Raw genomic sequence first — 17,992 nt, 5'->3', positions numbered from 1 at the left:
GGGGCTTTAAGACACAACTCATCCATGATTATATTACTCATCCAATAGCTAAAAGTAAAGAAAAGTCTCCATATGTGATGTATCCATATGTTGATCAAAATTGTTGGGAGGAATTTGTAAAGTTTTGCATCACTCTCGGCTTCTTGGCTAAGAGAAAAAAGGAAAACTTAATAGATCTAGAAATGTGTATCCACATAGATTGTCTGGTAGAAGATATGACAAACTTGAAAAGAAGATTATTGAAGAAAAAAGAAAACAAGGAGAACAAGATTTGGGTGATTCTATAATCCCTGATCACACTCCATATCCACCACCACACCATGAGAAATGGAAGAGGGCACGTCAAAGAAAATGCAGTAAGTTCACATCAGAGGCTACATGCGACGTGGTTGAAAAAATTGTAACTAGATTCTTTTTTCAACAATATTATTTATTTTTGTTAAATCAACTTGGTAAAGATGAAATGTTATATGTGTTGTAGGATGTATTGGTTGAACAATCTAAATTCGGCATTTTCATTCCAGAAGATCATAATGACATCTTGGTTGAAGCAATTGGAACCGAGGAACATCATTGGCGTGTTCGTGATCTCGGAAGAGACATTAGCTTCAAGACTTATTTTGGTTGATCACAATCAACTAGAGAAGTACACAGTAAGGAAGAGATTGGAGAGATAGTTGATGTTAAGTTGGTGGAGGAAAGGGAGGAATGGATTTAGGAGGAACGTCAGAGGGTGCAGGTGGAGGAATGTGAGAGGGTGTTGTAGGAGGAGAGTGAGAGGTTGTTGTAGCAGGTGCGAGAATGGGTCTAGAAGGAACAAGAGGAGCGAGAGAGGTTGGCTGAGATGGAGCGAAAGGAGGCGAATGATGAGGAGTATGAGAGGATATCCGTAAAATGTATCCGTGATGTGCTTGAGGTATAAGTATAAGTTAAAAAAACTGTGTTGTATGTTGTTGTTATTATTATTTGTGTTTTAATTTTTGTATTTTATTTTTGTTGTTTTTATGATGCATAGATTTAGTTCATTGGATTTACTCAACCAAACAAATTCAAATCAGTTGGACATTGAAAAGCATGTAGTTGAGAAACTAATGGCTGGTACAAGCACAAAAGAAAGTTGTTCTTCCCACCAAAACAATATTGAAACCATATAATAACAAGTATATAACCTTCAGAGACTATCAATGACAGTAGAGAGTCTTCCAGATCTCTGCGTGAACATTAAATTAAGTCATGTTCAGTATTATATACTTCCTAAGTATTTTATTATGAAATTTTTGAAGGGGATGAATGGCTAGACATTACCATATTACAATTATGGTGCTCATAAGTATAATTTTTACATTGATCATTTATATTTATATTCATATGATCTCGTACTTTAACAATAAATATTTGACTCTTGCAGATACTTGCATGAGATGTGCGTTGAAAGGGATTTAAGAAAGTATTGTTTCGTAGATCCAAATACCATTAGCCTTCATGGTGGTACAGTAGCAAACGATATCAAGGTTTACGTAAAAGACATGTTATTAGAATATAACAAAGAATTTTAATTGACCCCGTTTTTCCACGCGTAAGTATATATTAATCTGTGTTTTCACTTATAAGTCGATTTTATACATAATTACTCTAAATTTTTATGAGTAATCATTGATAACTAATTATTATATGTCCGATGAAAAATATTGTAGTTATGTTTTGCTCTATGCACAATCCCCTTAATAAAGTCATGTTAAATGCTTTGTGTGGGTAAGTGGTATTAGTTTTTATTCAAATTTGACCTTTAGTTTTAAATAGTTTTTATGGATGTTTAATTTTTACCGACATGTGTAGAGCGATGGAGGGATACAATGCACTCAAACATAATGTAATTTGTAAAATGCAAAGGATATTTTCCCCAAAAGTAAGTATTCCTTGTGTTTTTGGATATTCTTTTATTTATAAACATTAGTAACTATATGAACATTATTTTTAGTCAAGAAGACAACCCAACAACTATTCTTGTGGATACTATGTTATGAAACAAATGCATGATATTGTCATCGGAGGCATTACAAATGGATGAACCAAGCGTAGGGTATTAGCTTAATCCATATACATGTAATTTATATATATTTCTTAAGTTAATATTGTTGTTATTTTACCATAATTTAAACTTTGTTCTAATTATAGGAGTTTAGCGATAAAACACCATTTTTACAAGAAGATATAGATGATATCAGATCAATTTAGGTTGGTGTCTTCTTATCCTATCATAAATTTCAACAATAGTTTTTTTTGTTATAAGCCGAATTTGTACATATAGAGGTTTTGACATTTTCATGTGCAAAACTCTAACTTTTGTATTATGTGTTGATGATAACAATGTAAATTTGTACATTTGGTTTTTTCACAATGTAAATTTGTAATTCTGTATAAAAAAGGATCAATTTTGTTATCTTTTTCTGATTTAGTATTATGTATTAATTTAGTATTCTGTAACAAGTTTATATTTTCTGCATGTGTACAAAATGATACATGCCTTCCAGTAAAATGATAATCAAATAAAATTTATATAGCAATAAAATTGATTAAGCTCCTCGGTTAAAGTCAAAAACCGACATACAAATATAGCTTATTATCTCAGTTATTGAATAAAACCGAGAGATATGTTGCGTGTGCTACTTAATATTGGAAAAAATATTTAAAGAATGCATATTTATAAATAGGATGACTATATACACGAGGACATGATCATTTATATTTTTTCAAAGCAATGGGTAAATTATACAGATAAATATCACCAGTATTATAAATATGAGAATCACTTATAGGATAATCATTTTCAATACTTACCTCCGTTCAAGTGATTGCTGTTGTTTCTGGAGAAAATCAATTTTACTTTTTCTCAAATACACTATAAAAAGTGTCGAAGGTGATGATTCTTGCAAAACATGTGGCAATGGATGAACGAAATAGGACTAGGTGTAGACTTAAGACTATGACAGAGTAGACTCAGGACTAGGAATATGAGTAGGTTCACTCAAAAATAGGTGACAATTGAGGTTCATGAGTAGACTCAAGACGAGTAAGCTCAAGACTAGGAGCAAACTCGAGACTAGGAATATGAGTATATTCACTCAAAATAAGAATTGAGATATGTGTTTTAAAGAAGTTATGGCCAAGGATTAGAAACTAAGAGTCTGAGTCATTCATGTTTTTCCTCTGGGATTGGAGATGAGTGAAGTAAGACACATTTTCATAAAAGGTTGTATTTTAAGAAACAAAATAGTTACAATTATAAATATGCTAACATTTGTACCCTTTTTTTATTATAAGGATAACATAAAGAGAAAAATCTAAGTGCACGAGAATTCAGCTTAGTTTGGTATTTCTTATGAAAATACTCTAGATTCGAGACTCTATAAGATAGAAGCAAAAGGAAAATATGAAATCATAAATTGAACATTGACTAACACACTTATAATTTGAGACGAGTAATTAGATAAGAGACCGTCAAAACTCTTTCACCCCAATGTGATTATGGGACAGACATTTGAAAGAGAATAGTTCGAGAAACTTCAAATAAATGATAATTTTCAATGTCTGACATGATGTCATGTTTCTTAGTAAAGCAAGAAAAATTATGATTGACATATTATCTACCATTTTTAAAACATATTCTTTTATTACATTTTCTAAATTGTATTTGTACCATAATATAACATTGAATGAATAATTCGGATACTTCTGATTTATTATTCATAAAAAAAATTAAATTAATTATAAAGAATTATCAATAAAAGAAACAAATTAACTCACACTAAAAATGTTAGAAACAAAGGTCGGTGATTCAGAAATTTCAATAAACATTGAAGGAAAATTAGTCTGGTTATGTTTAGGAAACTAACAAATATAAATTTTTAAGAGTTAATAAATTTCTTTTTAAATAAGAATGAAAACATATAATTCATTGATGAAAAATGAGGATGACCAAGACATTTGTGCTGAAATGATATATGAGAGGGAGAAGAAGATTTTAACTAATACTAAAGTGCAGAAGACAACGCCTACTTGCTAATTCATGCATCAAAGAGATAGTATAACACTCCATATTTTTATAGCATTTTCAATCGTTTTTTCCATCGCAGGATTTTGAAAAATACAATGAGAATAAAAAATATAATTTTCCATCGCAGGATTTTGAAAAATACAATGAAAATAAAAAATATAATTGCACTAATATTATCCTACATAAACTTACTTATAGAGATAAGGTTGTTAAATAGACCTAAAACATGAAATACATCTTTCAATTTAAATGATCGAAGATTAATGTCTTTACCACCATCATCTTGGATATGAGAAACATCTGCAACAATAATATAAATAATTCCAGAAGAAGAAATATTATTTAAAAAATATTAAATATTAAATATCATGTGATGAGTGGAATCAAAATCAAGGATTCACACACTATTACTATTAGAGTCAATATAGCAATATTAAAGGCAAAAATTGCAAATGATATACTTTTAGTCCTATTGATTGATAACTGCAAAAGAATCTTCGTAAAAAGACAAGAAGAAGAAAAAAATCAAAAAATAATATAAGATTATTTTCATAAAAAATTCGCAAAGAGACCCGTAAGTTCTAATTTAAAATTTGTTGTTATTAAAAAATGGAATGAATAATAGATGTGTGAAAGTGTATCATCTTATTGGACCATGCACTTTTAATGAATAATATTTGAATATTTAATGTTCTTCTTTTAAATAAGTAGTTTAATAGTTGAAGTTCACCTTGAACAAGATGGATATTGTGGATTTGAACTTGCCCTTCTATATTTGATTTTCTTACATAGGTACCAACTAAAGTGTCTTAATGGGACAATTCAACATTTTTTTTATAAACAATGTTTTGGATTTCAAAAAAACGCAATTAAAAGCACACAAACAAACAAAAAACACAATTAAAACAAAATAATAATAAATACACCTAAGTAAAACTCTCAAAATTATAAATTTTAATACCATATATATATATATATATATATATATATATATATATATTTGCAATTACAAAACTAGAATAAGCTTACTTAAATAATAATAAAACCTAAATTTAATAGGTGATGCACCTTAAACTAATAAAATAACAGAACTATAAATTTTATTATATACCATCCAATATTTTCCAACCGAAAATAAACACCATCATTGTTTTGCTTAAGAAAAAATGAGACATTTGAAAAAGATTTTTGCGGAGAAGATGTGATAACACAGTATTTACTAGGAGACAAAACTGAAATTAAAAATGAATGTTACTTAATATGATTTTTTTTATAAAATGTCACTTAAGTTGAGATGGAGGGAGTTCTTTCTAAACACTATACTATCTTATCTTACTTGAGTTCTCTCATATTTGTAACAAGATCTTTTATCTTTCTTCATCTAGTTTCAATTTCATGAAAATTAAAAAAACAAGTCACCATTAAGCCAGGCATCAAGATCTTGCTTGAACTACATGTGAACTTCAATGGCTTTTTCATTCTTGTTTTGTGATCTTCAACACTCTTGTCTCAATCATGTTCCAATCTTTTGCGTAACAAATAGCTCGGAATCCAACCAATCATGAGCGCATAAAACATATCGAAATAGATTATTATCTCTTTGGTAACAAAATCCGTTAAACCTCTTCGTCACGCCTTTCACTTTTCGCTCTTCATTATCCAAGATTGGCATGATTGAAAATTTGAGGTATATGCGACAGCTTGACAGGGCTATAGCTCTACCTAATATACCTCTTTTTTGGTTAGTTAGATATGTTAGTTGTATTTCTGTTATCTGTTATAACTCTGTTATTGGTTGTTCGACTTTTCGGTAAAAAGCTCTGAAGCTTCCCTTTGTATAAATATTATCATTGATCAATGGTCAAAGCTTCCAATACATAACCTATTAGAAAACGGTTTTGTACTGCTACATTCACACTCCAATTAGTCCTATAGTAGCTATTTTTTGCAGCACTCTTTTCAGAACTACTAGAAAAATAAAGAATAACTTAGACCTATACAATGAAACTGATGAAAAGAAGAAGAAGAACATGATGCATTCTCTTGCAAAACTTTCCTAGGCTCTTATTCCTTTATACACAAGTAAAATTTACATGGATATCACCTTAGATGCTTTTCAAGACACTCTTTCAATTTTAGGAGTGTCACTGGTTTCGACACAAACGCGTCCATACCGTTGGCGAAACATTCTTCAGCACTCTCTGACATTGTGTTTGCTGTCATCTGCATCGACATGAGATAGTATAAAAAATGATTATATGTTATATAAAAGCTAACTCGTTCTTCCTATGTTTTGTTTAAGGTAAAACCAAAATATCTTTGCGCGCTACTGCGGAAACTAATCGCTCTAGGACTTCGCAAGTTGTTTGTAAGTTTATAAAATTAGTAGGTAAATGCTCACCGCGACAATGTGGATCCGCTTTTTAGGTAGTACAGAACAATCATCTGAAGCCAATAAACTTTGTTCAATTCCAGCTTCTCTTGCAGCATCCCAATTGCCTGTTTCCTCATAAGACCTAATCAGTTTTGTTGTTTGAAGACCATTCATAACGGGCATGTAAACATCCTGTAAATTGCAAGCACCAAACCATTACCAAAAATCACAGTGTACGAATTTTATGAAAAAGCAACAAAGTGAAAGATACTTCATGGTACAAATAAATAAACATTTCACTGAAAAACCTAACTCAAATTGGGATATGACTAGCCACTGGTTTATATTGCAAAATTTTATTAAGATCTACTTCAAGATTCAAGAAATTACCATCAAGATTATGTCATAAGAATGCCGTTGAACCTCGCGTATGGCTTCAACTCCATTATTCACAACATCCATGCTATATCCTAGCTGCTTCATCATTGACTTTGTCACCATGATATTAATCTTGTTATCTTCAACGAGAAGAATATTCGGCTTTAACGTCGATTTGGTTACTTCTGATGATGTGCTAGTGCTACTAGTACTATCTTCCTTCCCTTGACCATGACATGTTTGTTGTGGTTCACTTGACTTTGCTTCTAAATTCATTTCTCTACCTGCTTCCTTACATTGACTAGAGTTTGCGGTACCATTTTCTAACATAGCATGTGCCTTATCATTATCATGATTCTGTTTGTTTCCATTAACTAAACATTCATGCTTTGTTTCTGAGCTGTGACTTGATGAACTTGTTGATTCAGACATATCTGAAGCATTAACAATAACCGAAGATGCATCCTCAATTGAACTTGTTCCATTTGAAATGATGTTACTAGAGAGGTTTGAGTAAGAGTCGTTGTCTGGAAAACCATTGAACTTGTGGGAGATTCTGTGTGGTCTGGTGGATCCATTAGAAGTGAAAAGTGAGCCTAAAGTTCGCGGTTGGAATTGGAAGAATCCCTCGGTTGTGTCGTCTTCATTATTATCAACATCTGAAAGGTCATCTGGATCATCAGAATTATCACAAGCTGTTGAAACCTTGTATGGTAGTATGAATGTGAAGGTAGAACCACAATGTTCTTTGCTCGTTACTGTTAGGCGACCCCCCATTAACTCAACCTGTTCCAAGTCCAAAGAAATCATTTTCAAGGAGTAATATATAATTAGTTACAGAAAAATAAAGATTAAGACAAAATGTTTGTCAAACAAAATTGCTTCGAGTTAAGAGTTTACCAGTTGTTTACATATTGCTAATCCAAGACCTGTGCCTCCATATTTTCGAGCATGGTCTGCACTGACTTGCATGTACCTTCTAAATAAAGTAGGTATAGCCTTTTCTGTGTCGCATAATAACATCATGAAAAAAAAATTAAGTACATTTCGTAAGCAAAAATCAAACTTAAATATATGAATACAAAATATAATTAATTCTAAAACAAAGGATACCTGGTATGCCAATTCCTGTGTCAAATACATCGCAACGTATCCACACTGTTGTTTCAGTTGAATGAGTTTGCTCCTCAGTATCATCATTCATTGAGCATTCACTGTTGACTGAAGATCTACTACATTCATTGCTAAATGTTTGATTCTGGATTGGTTGGTCAGTGTGTTTTTTACCATCAATAAGATTTTGATCACATCTAGTACTTCTTGGTGATGATGTATGTTTCTCTTCCTTCAATCCATTTGAAGAAACAGTTGACTGGTCTTCTGTCGCCGTTTGGTGGCATTCTTCTGATTTGGCAAATGGTGGTTCTGGAACAACATAAAGGTTTATACCAACTTTGCCTTGATGTGTAAACTTGACAGCATTGCTGCAAAATAAAAAAACATAATCAGAGAAGGAAGCACAAATTAAAGTTGGTATTAACTCGAGAGATTACCAATCACATAAATCAAAGTACCTGACTAAATTTGTGAGAATCTGCCGAATCCTTAAAACATCTCCAGTGACCTCAATAGGTATATCATCTGCTATATCTCCTTCCAATGTTAACATTTTCTGCAATGATGCTGCAGCTGTCTGGAGTACATGCCTTACTACCTCTCTTGGCCTGAATTTGGTAGCTTCCAATTTCATAGCTCCTACAGATAATTTATGAAGTGGGAACAAATTTAATCATTTGTTACAGTTTTTTAAATGAATAACAATCTAAAAAAATTCTAAAAATTGCTTAAAATGGGAAGCTATTTTGAGTAGTTATGTTGAAAATTGTTTTCAACTGATGATTTTTATTATATACTACTATACACAAAGTAGTTTATGATTTTCTTAAAGATATCTAAAAAAGTTAGTACATAAATTATTGAATTCCAAAATCACATAGCTTATATGAAAATAGTTTTCCTTTATTTTATCTTTTATTATAGAAATATCCTATACATAAGCACTTATATGATAAGTGTTTATGCTATAAACACCCATTTGAGTTGTTTATCCAAACAGGACCTAGTATTCACAAAACATAAAAATCAGTATTTGAATAAGTTAGTAATAACAAGCAACTGAAAAGGAGATTTCTAACCTGACTCAACTTTGGAAAGATCAAGTATGTCATTTATAAGTTGAAGAACCAAATCTCCTGAAGATATCATGACATCCAAGAGCTGTCTTTGCTCCCTATCAAGTTTTGTTGTAGTAAGAATTTCAGCCATGCTAACAACACCAGAAAGTGGTGATCTTATCTCATGAGACATTGTTGCCAGCATTTGTTTTGCTCTCATAGTCTCCTCTATTACAAGGAATCAAGAAAACTATAATAAGCTTCTTGCTATCTTAAGCAAATTAAATTGTAACACTACAAAATTTTAATCAAGATTTGGCGTGAATGACTAAGCGAACCTGTAATGTGAATGGTTTTATTAAGTTCTGTTTCCTTAGCTTTCTGAACTGCAATTTCTTCCCTTAGCTTAGCCATTCTTTCTCTTTTTCTCACCTGCCGATTTTTCAAAACTATGAATATTCTCTTCACAAGGAGAATAAGATTGCAATTAAGCACTTTCAAAAACTAAAATGACATGTTTTACCTGATCTGTTATTTCCATTCCCATATAGTTCACTCCAATTGTTTCTCCGGTTTTGCTAAACACAGGTTCTACATATATCAAAAATGTCTTAGCTCCAAATAGTTCTGTCTCAAAAGTAATTTCTTTTTTTGCAGCTACTCCTTTCTCCATTACTTCTCTTTTGAAATCTTGAGATTCCTTAACACCTGATCCCGTGAAAATTTCGACATCCGTTTTTCCTATGATGTCCTGGAAAATATTTACAAGTTAAATAACTCATGTATCCTGTTTGGATAAACAACAATATTTAGCTTTATAGTGTAATCACTTATCATATAAGTGCTTATATATAAGCTAGTTCAATAGCGAAAGATAAAACAAAGTCAAAGTTGTTTTCATAAGCTATTTTGGAAATCTTAGAAGTTGTTTTCCATAAACTCTCTCAAACACTCTCACAAATAATTATGTTATATAAGTAGATCAACTCAAATAAATCAATCCAAACAGACCATTATATAAAATTACAAATTTACAATGCAACTTATTCTTATAACTTTGCAACAAAAACTTCAAAAGAAATCATTACCTCCTCTTGTAAGCTTGGAAAATGATTATAGATAAAACGATAGCGCAACTCTTTGTCCTGGAACAAATTATCAGAGTCAGCCCTTTGTAGATTGAAAGAATCATTACAATGGAAAAGACAAATTTAGCATTCAAAATGATGAATCAACTAAAACTACAATAAAAGAGCTATAACAATGCAATAATAAGTCATTTAGAACTTAGACTAGTGAAAAAAAAATAATCCACTTAACATTTAATGCCAAACATCAAGATTTTTTTAGAAGTAATTTAAGATAAAGAAGAAATAAACACAATACTCACTGTAATATACCTGATGGCCAATAACAACAGGTGCATTTTGAAGTATAAAATGTAAGAAATTATCTGCTCTCTTAAGAATCTGCGACAGTTCCTCCACAGGTGAAGATTGTCTTTCAATAGTCTCTATACTTTCTTGTAATTTCTCCTTTAATATCTCCTCTCTCCGAATACTTGCCTCCAACTGTTTTTCCAAATCACGCGACCGATGTTTCCAGTAAACAACAGTATCATACTCAGCCTCAATTTCAATTCTCTTGTTTTGAACAACAACATCACTTTTCCTTATCGCAACCGGTAGATCTTGCCATGTATAGTAAACATCGTCCAATATCGAAACCGGTCGTTTATCTCCACCATAACTCTCTTCCTCGAATCGATTATTATCTTTAAGTATCTCCAATTTTCTAAGCTCAACTTCCTTCCTTTGTTTACTAAGATTGTCGAGCTCTTCTCGGAGAAGTCGAACCGCGTTCGCCTGCTTATACTCCCAATGTTGCATTAAATAAGCCAATTGAGATGACCCTTTTTCTGTATAATTTGTAAGCTCCATTAATCTTTGAAAATCAGCTATAGCTGGTTCTTCTAAGATTGTTACTTCTTCCAACATATCTTGATCTCTTCCTGGTTTCTCTATGTTAAACTGTTTTCCAACATCAGTTCCAACATCCTCTGGCCACATTGATGGTAAAACCTCAATATCCATCATATCTTCAATACAATCACTCTCCATCTCACAAACCATTTGAAACAAACCTCACTTATGTTTGGCAACCTGGTGGGCCACCGCTACCGTGATTTTGAGAAGCTAGTACGTGTAGCTTCTGTTCTACCGTGATTTTTAACCGTTATTTTCAAGTTTCCCAAGCACACATCTAAATCCAATTTTCCTTTCTATAATATACACCTTTTGATCTCAACTTCAATTCCATAGCACATGCATCTCAAGAAATTTCAATCCAAATAGTAGTAAACCATCATCACCTAGAAAAACACAAAAATTAATACAATTTTGACAATCTCAAACATGGTTTAATTAGATGATTGATCAAATCAAATTCCATCATAACAAACAAGTCCGAAAACACAAAAAAGAAAGGAATAAAAACACAAGAATTGAAATTGAGTACACTTGGGATTAAAATCAAACACATGGAATGCATACATGAAAAGAAGACCAATCTTACATGTTATATTGTGAATCATGAAGAACAATTGTTGAAAAAGGTTGAAACTTAATTAATAGAATTAAAACTAGTGACCAAAAAAGTTGATGGTGACAATGTCAAAAAGTTTTTTCTTCCTTGTGGATCTGAGGAATCTCTTTCCACTTTGGAGTCAAAAGCATGAAGTGGACACAATGTTGAAACAAAACAATAACTAAAGAGGAGAGAGAAACTAGAGAGAGAAGACAGCATATGCATATGCATATCATATGATTGTAATTGCAAAGTAAGTAAACTTGTGATGTAAAGGAAGAAACTTTATAAAAACACAAAATTTAATACAACAGAAACCCAAGCAACCATGTGCATTAAGAGTCAAATATCAGAGAAAATTTTAAATTGCAAATTTTTAATTTATTTTTTGCTATTATGTTATTCTAGTTGTCTTACATGTGTCACATTGTGAAGCCGGAACGTCACTTTCACTGTTCAGAGTTTTTTTCTTGCAACCTGCAGAACATCATGAAGCCAAAATTATAGGAGTTAGCAAATTACAACCATGCAAGAGTATTATTATTTATTTAATATCTTATAAATAAAGAAATTAATTAATCATATGTCTAATAATGTCTTGTTATGTACTCTGTACCACTTATTTAACATTATCTTTATCATCAGATAAGTTTTTGAATAGGTTATTTTAAATATGATTGGTACTAATATATTTGTTTTGAGTTAATTTTAGAATTTAATTTATGTATTTAAAATGGTCAGAATCGAATTTTGATCTTAACTTTATTTTGTTTAAGTAAAATCAAAACATAGAATTATAAAATTTATTTTATATTAAAATTAATTATATATATATATATATATATATATATATATATATATATATATATATATATATATATATATATATATATATATATATATAAAAGTGTATCAATAGTTTAAACTTTTAATTTAATTATAAAGCAACAATATACAAAATCACAATTATAAAATATAATATATTTTTATCAAATTATATAAATTATTCCCCAAATCACAAAAAATAACACTTAAAATATTATCTGAAAAACAAGAATTTTGTAAGTTTCTCAAGTTCAAACAAACAAGTGTTTTCATTTTTCTCTTCAACATTATTTTTATCTTTATTTTTATCTGTGTCTTCATCTTTAACTTGATCAAATTCCTCTCCAAATGATAAAGGTTTTTCAATATTAGAATCAGAGACAAGATTTGAAGGTAGAGTCGAAGGATTGCTTGAACTAGCAGTTTGACAACATGCACTAACTTCAACATTGATAGGTTATTGCACATTCTCATCATCATTATTAGCATGTCCATCAGAGGTGGTTAAAAATTCATCATTTGATATCATAACAGGTTCAAGTAATCAGGTCTTGTGATCTAGAATGGCTTCCGCAAACCCGGTGTTCAGAGATGGTGGCAGCAATAACAAGTCTTCATTGATCTGTGGTTAATCTTTGATTTTTGGAAAACTCGCATGAAGGCTCATCTAGAAGCACAAGGAGATGATATATGGGATGTTGTACAAAATGATTTGTTTGTTCCTACTAGCGTTGTCAATGGTGTTGGGACAACAAAGATTAAAAATTCATGGAATGAAGATTATATGAAAAAGGCACTCTACGACAAGAAAGCAATCAACATACTTCAAAATGAACTTAACATGGATGAATTATTTCATGTCTCTCATTGTACGCTGACAAAACAAATATGGGATACATTGGTGGAAACTCATGAAGAAACCGCTGAAGTAAAGAGATCAAGGTTGAATACATTGAGTCAAAAGTACGAGTTATTCAGAATGCAACCCAAAGAATCAATCATTTCTCTACAAAAGAGATTTGTTCACTTAACCAATCACCTGGTTATTCTCAATAAGACTTTACTAATGATGAATTAAATCTTAAAGTACTTAGGTCTTTAACCAGGGAATGGCAACCAAAGGTGACAACGATATCATAAAAGAAAAGTCTTTTTACCATGACGATCGCTTCCTTGTTCGAAAAACTTCAAGAGCATGAAATGGAACTTGAAAGATTGAAGAAGCATGAAATACAAGTAAAAGATTCAAAAGGGGTTGTCTTAAAGACAAGAGTCAAATTTCATGATAGAAATCAAGAGGAGGAATCCACTTATGACGATGATTATCTTATCAGAAAGCCTGAAAAATTCTTGAGAAAGGAATGTAAAAAAGAAATGAGTAAAAAAAAATCACCAAGAAGGAATGTTACTTGCTTTGAATGTGGAGAAAGAGGACATGTTAAAAGTGAATGTCATACCCTTCAAAAGAAGAATACATTCAAGAGCAAGAAGAACAAAAGGCCAAAGAAATCATATGTAGCATGGGATAACAATAAAATAAGTTTATCTTCAGATGAAGATCATGCAAGCAAGACATTGATGACATCACATCATTCAAGTGATGAAGAACATGAGGTTTGTGACTATGAAATTGATGATAGAACTTCATATGATGAATTATAAAGTGCTTTTAATGAATTATATGATGAATTTTTTAAACTTTCTAGAAAATTTTCAAATCAAAAGAAAACTATTTTTAAACTAAAAAGTATTGCTAATAACACAGAAGTGAATTAGAAGAAGTCAAAAGTTCTACATGCAATAAATGTCAAAATCGTGAATTCAAAATTGTTGAACTAAACCAAGTGATCAAGAAATATGAAAAAGGTCAAATTGCTTTAGAAAATGCGTTAAGTATGTTAGGAAACAAGTGTAAGTTCTATTGAGAAATAAGTGTGTGTTCTAAGTTCTATATTGCTTAGAAAAGTGGAGGTTGAGCACTTTATAAGATAATTCATACACCTATCACCTTAAGGTTTTTGGTGAATATGTGGTGTCTCTCTAACTTGTTTGGGTGAGTCTTTGATCTTTAGGTGAGTGTTTGAACCAATGTGAATGCTTTCTCCTCATGATGATCCATCAGTGGTATCAGAACCCGATTCGAGTAAGGTATCGGCTCTTTGTGTCGAAAGTCTTCCTGACATAGTGGTCAGGAAGTGTGTCCCGTTGAAGTGTCCATGACGAGATAAGGGTGTCTTTTAATGGTGGTACAATCATGTGGATGAAATAGCTTCCGTTTTAGGGGAAGAATAGGGGATGGACTCACACTTGAGAGAGAGGTTGTTGGGAAAAAGTGTGAGTTGTATTGAGAAACAAGTGTGAGTTCTAAGTCCCGCATTGCTTAGAAAAGTGGAGGCTGAGCACTTTATAAGTAAGAGGACCCATAAACCTATCACCTTAAGGTTTTTGGTGAATATGTGGTGTCTCTCTAACTTATTTGGGTGAGTCTTTGACCTTTAGGTGAGTGTTTGACCTAATATGAATGATTTTCCCTCATGATAACCCATCAAAGTAGTCAAATATACTCAAGTAATAAACATGGTCTTGGCTTTTCTAACTTTGATAAACCTAGTACAAGTTAAACCATATTTGTAAAGGCTACTAACAAATTCAACAATGAAGAATCAAAGATAGAACATGTTATAAATGATCATAAAAGACCTTATAAAAGGAATCATGTTCTTAGTCCTACTTGTTTCTACTGTAAAGCAAAAGGCCATACTACTAATGCTAGCTACAAAAGAAATTATTGTATTCCTTGTAGTGAGTATGTATGGGTGAGGAAGGTATCTAACCCAAAAGTACCCAAAGAAATTGGGTGCCTAGATGTAACTAATTATTTTGTAGGAATTTGAAGATCATATGCTAGCATTGTCAAATCAAGATCGGCATTTAAAGACACAAGACCATATGATATGGTACCTCTAAACATTTCATTGATTAAAAAGATGTTTTGAAGAAGCATCAACATTGATATCAACTTTGACATCAAATCCGTATGAAGGAGATAAGTGTCTAATTTTGTTCTATTAATTTTCAATTATAATAATATATCCTTTCTATTTTATTACTTTTCTTTGTACTTTATTCTACCTTGTCTTCTTTTTGATAATGTCAAAAGGGAAAGAAATAGTAGGTATTATATTTGTTCTTGTTCATAATATTTTCAGGGGAGAAAGTCTTGAATTGCAAACGCGATTGGGAGATATACAAGATAGGGGGAGATTCTAGTTGATACTCAATATTTCAAAAACTCACAAATTGAAGCAACTCAATGATGAACAACTAAAATTTCAAAGGATGTTTTATCATCATTAAAAAGGGGGAGAATATGAAGAAGAGTTCTTCTTGTCCTGTCTTCTTTTTGATGATGTCAAAAGGGAAAGAAATAGTAGGTATTATATTTGTTCTTGTTCATAATATTTTCAGGGGAGAAAGTCTTGAATTGCAAACGCGATTGGGAGATATACAAGATAGGGGGAGATTCTAGTTGATACTCAATATTTCAAAAACTCACAAATTGAAGCAACTCAATGATGAACAACTAAAATTTCAAAGGATGTTTTGTCATCATTAAAAAGGGGGAGAATATGAAGAAGAGTTCTTCTTGTCCTTGGTTATAGTTTTGGTGAAGAAAAACACATCAACAAAAATAAGTCAAAGCTTGAAGACTATAGCAATCAAGTTCAAATAATCATAAGCTTTGAAAAGAATTAAGATGGTCGAGTATTATTTACAATTCAAGTATATATATATATATATATATATATATATATATATATATATATGTATATATATGTATATTTATATATATATATATATATATATATATATATATATATATATATGTATTTATATATATATATATGTATATTTATATATATATATATATATATATATATATATATATATATATATATATCTTAATTTCTCAGAATTATCATAATCATTTCATCTTGTGCATGCATTCATTTTAACATCATTTGGAACTTGTTTGAAACTTAATTTTAAAGTATTTTTCACTTTCATAGTAGGTGTAACCGGTTACACCAATTGGTTAACGGTTACATAAATATAAAAATAGTTTTTCAGAAGATTGTTTTAAACATTCTTTTTTGGTAAATTGTGGCACTCGACACTGCCGTAACAACACTTTAAAACCGCCATAATTTGCACCGGTTAAAAACACCTTAGTTTTTGAAAAAGTATCAGGTGCAACCAGTTACACTTTTTTTGCTAACCAGTTAAACACTCAAAAAATTTAAATTTTCATGAAAAATTTGATTCCAACATTTTGCAACTTTTATACATCAAACATGACAATGTTTTATGAATATACACTCTTTTAGAAATGGTATATTCCATGTATATATACTTGTTGTTTCAGTTTTAAAAAAAAAAAAAAGAAATTCTTAGACACAAAACTTTTATATTTCAAAAGAGATTCTTTGATATACAACTTTCACATTTCATAATCCAGACAAGTTTCTAAACTTTCAAATATGAAACTTTTTGCATGAACTCTCATACATAGTCATTAAAGTTTCATTGATGTTATTCTGAGCACTTAGGTGTATATGTTTGGATTGTGACCAATATAAAGAGAAGCTTAATTAATACATAATTGATTCAAGAGCTATAACTTATGTTACAAACTCTGATTTGTGTATACCTTATTGTCTATGATTGTTGGAAATAAGAGAGTGAAAAAGAAACGATAGTTTTATTTTTATCTTGTGTTGCTTATGTTAGAAGATTGTAAGATAGTTTTTGGTGGAAGACTTGTACAAATATATGACATAATAGAAAATATCTCACAGGGAGTGAACTGGATAACTCTGGATTGGAAAGAGGAAACAATAATATCATTGTGTCTTTTACTTTCTGCATTTATTTTTCAACATATTTACTTTCATATCAATTATGAAAAATAAAAAAATTCGTGTTAACGCTTCAAATCAAGAAAATTCCAATAAATCTAATTCACCCCCCCCCCTCCTTAGAGACCGCACGTAAACTTACATTTGGAAATAGAGTAGGTTCAAGTAATATGGTATTGTGATCCCGAATGTCTTTCGCAAACTCGGTGTTCAGAGATGGTGGCAGCAATAACAATTCTCCATTAATCTATGGTGAATACTTTAATTTTTGGAAAATTCGCATGAAGACTCATCTAGAAGCACAAGGAGATGATATATGGGAAATTGTACAAAATGGTTCGTTTGTTCCTACTAGTGTTATTAATGGTGTTGGGACAACAAAGATTAAAAATTTATGGAATGAAGATGATAAGAAAAAGGTACTCTACGACAAGAAAGCAATCAACATACTTCAAAATGCACTTAGCATGGATGAATTCTTTCATGTATCTCATTGTACAACGGCAAAACAAATATGGGATGCATTGGTGGAAACTCATGAAGAAACCGCTGAAGTAAAGAGATCAAGGTTGAATACATTAAGTCAAGAGTATGAATTATTCAGAATGCAGCCCAGAGAATCAATCCTTGCTCTACAAAAGAGATTTGTTCACTTAACTAATCACTTGATTGCTCTTGGTAA

At 31.0% G+C, this 17,992-nt stretch overlaps 1 protein-coding gene across 1 annotated transcript; it reads right to left on the bottom strand.

Moving 5' to 3' along the window:
* Nucleotides 1–5,939: 5,939 nt before the first annotated feature.
* LOC127093509 (histidine kinase 5) lies at nucleotides 5,940–11,922 on the bottom strand. Its single transcript, XM_051032451.1, has 12 exons — nucleotides 11,555–11,922; nucleotides 10,381–11,351; nucleotides 10,069–10,125; nucleotides 9,504–9,731; nucleotides 9,319–9,412; nucleotides 9,002–9,208; nucleotides 8,381–8,561; nucleotides 7,920–8,290; nucleotides 7,707–7,810; nucleotides 6,819–7,592; nucleotides 6,456–6,620; nucleotides 5,940–6,277 (listed from the first exon to the last, which is right to left on the bottom strand). The coding sequence occupies exons 2-12, from the start codon at nucleotides 11,110–11,112 to the stop codon at nucleotides 6,155–6,157; spliced, it is 3,036 nt and encodes a 1,011-aa protein (XP_050888408.1). The 5' UTR covers nucleotides 11,113–11,351; nucleotides 11,555–11,922; the 3' UTR covers nucleotides 5,940–6,154.
* Nucleotides 11,923–17,992: the final 6,070 nt, after the last annotated feature.

The sequence above is a fragment of the Lathyrus oleraceus genome, chromosome 6 (assembly GCF_024323335.1).
Source record: "Lathyrus oleraceus cultivar Zhongwan6 chromosome 6, CAAS_Psat_ZW6_1.0, whole genome shotgun sequence".
NCBI classification, from domain to species: Eukaryota; Viridiplantae; Streptophyta; class Magnoliopsida; order Fabales; family Fabaceae; genus Lathyrus; species Lathyrus oleraceus.
Note: the sequence above shows the minus strand (reverse complement) of the source record. Positions and strands in the feature narration are given on the sequence as shown.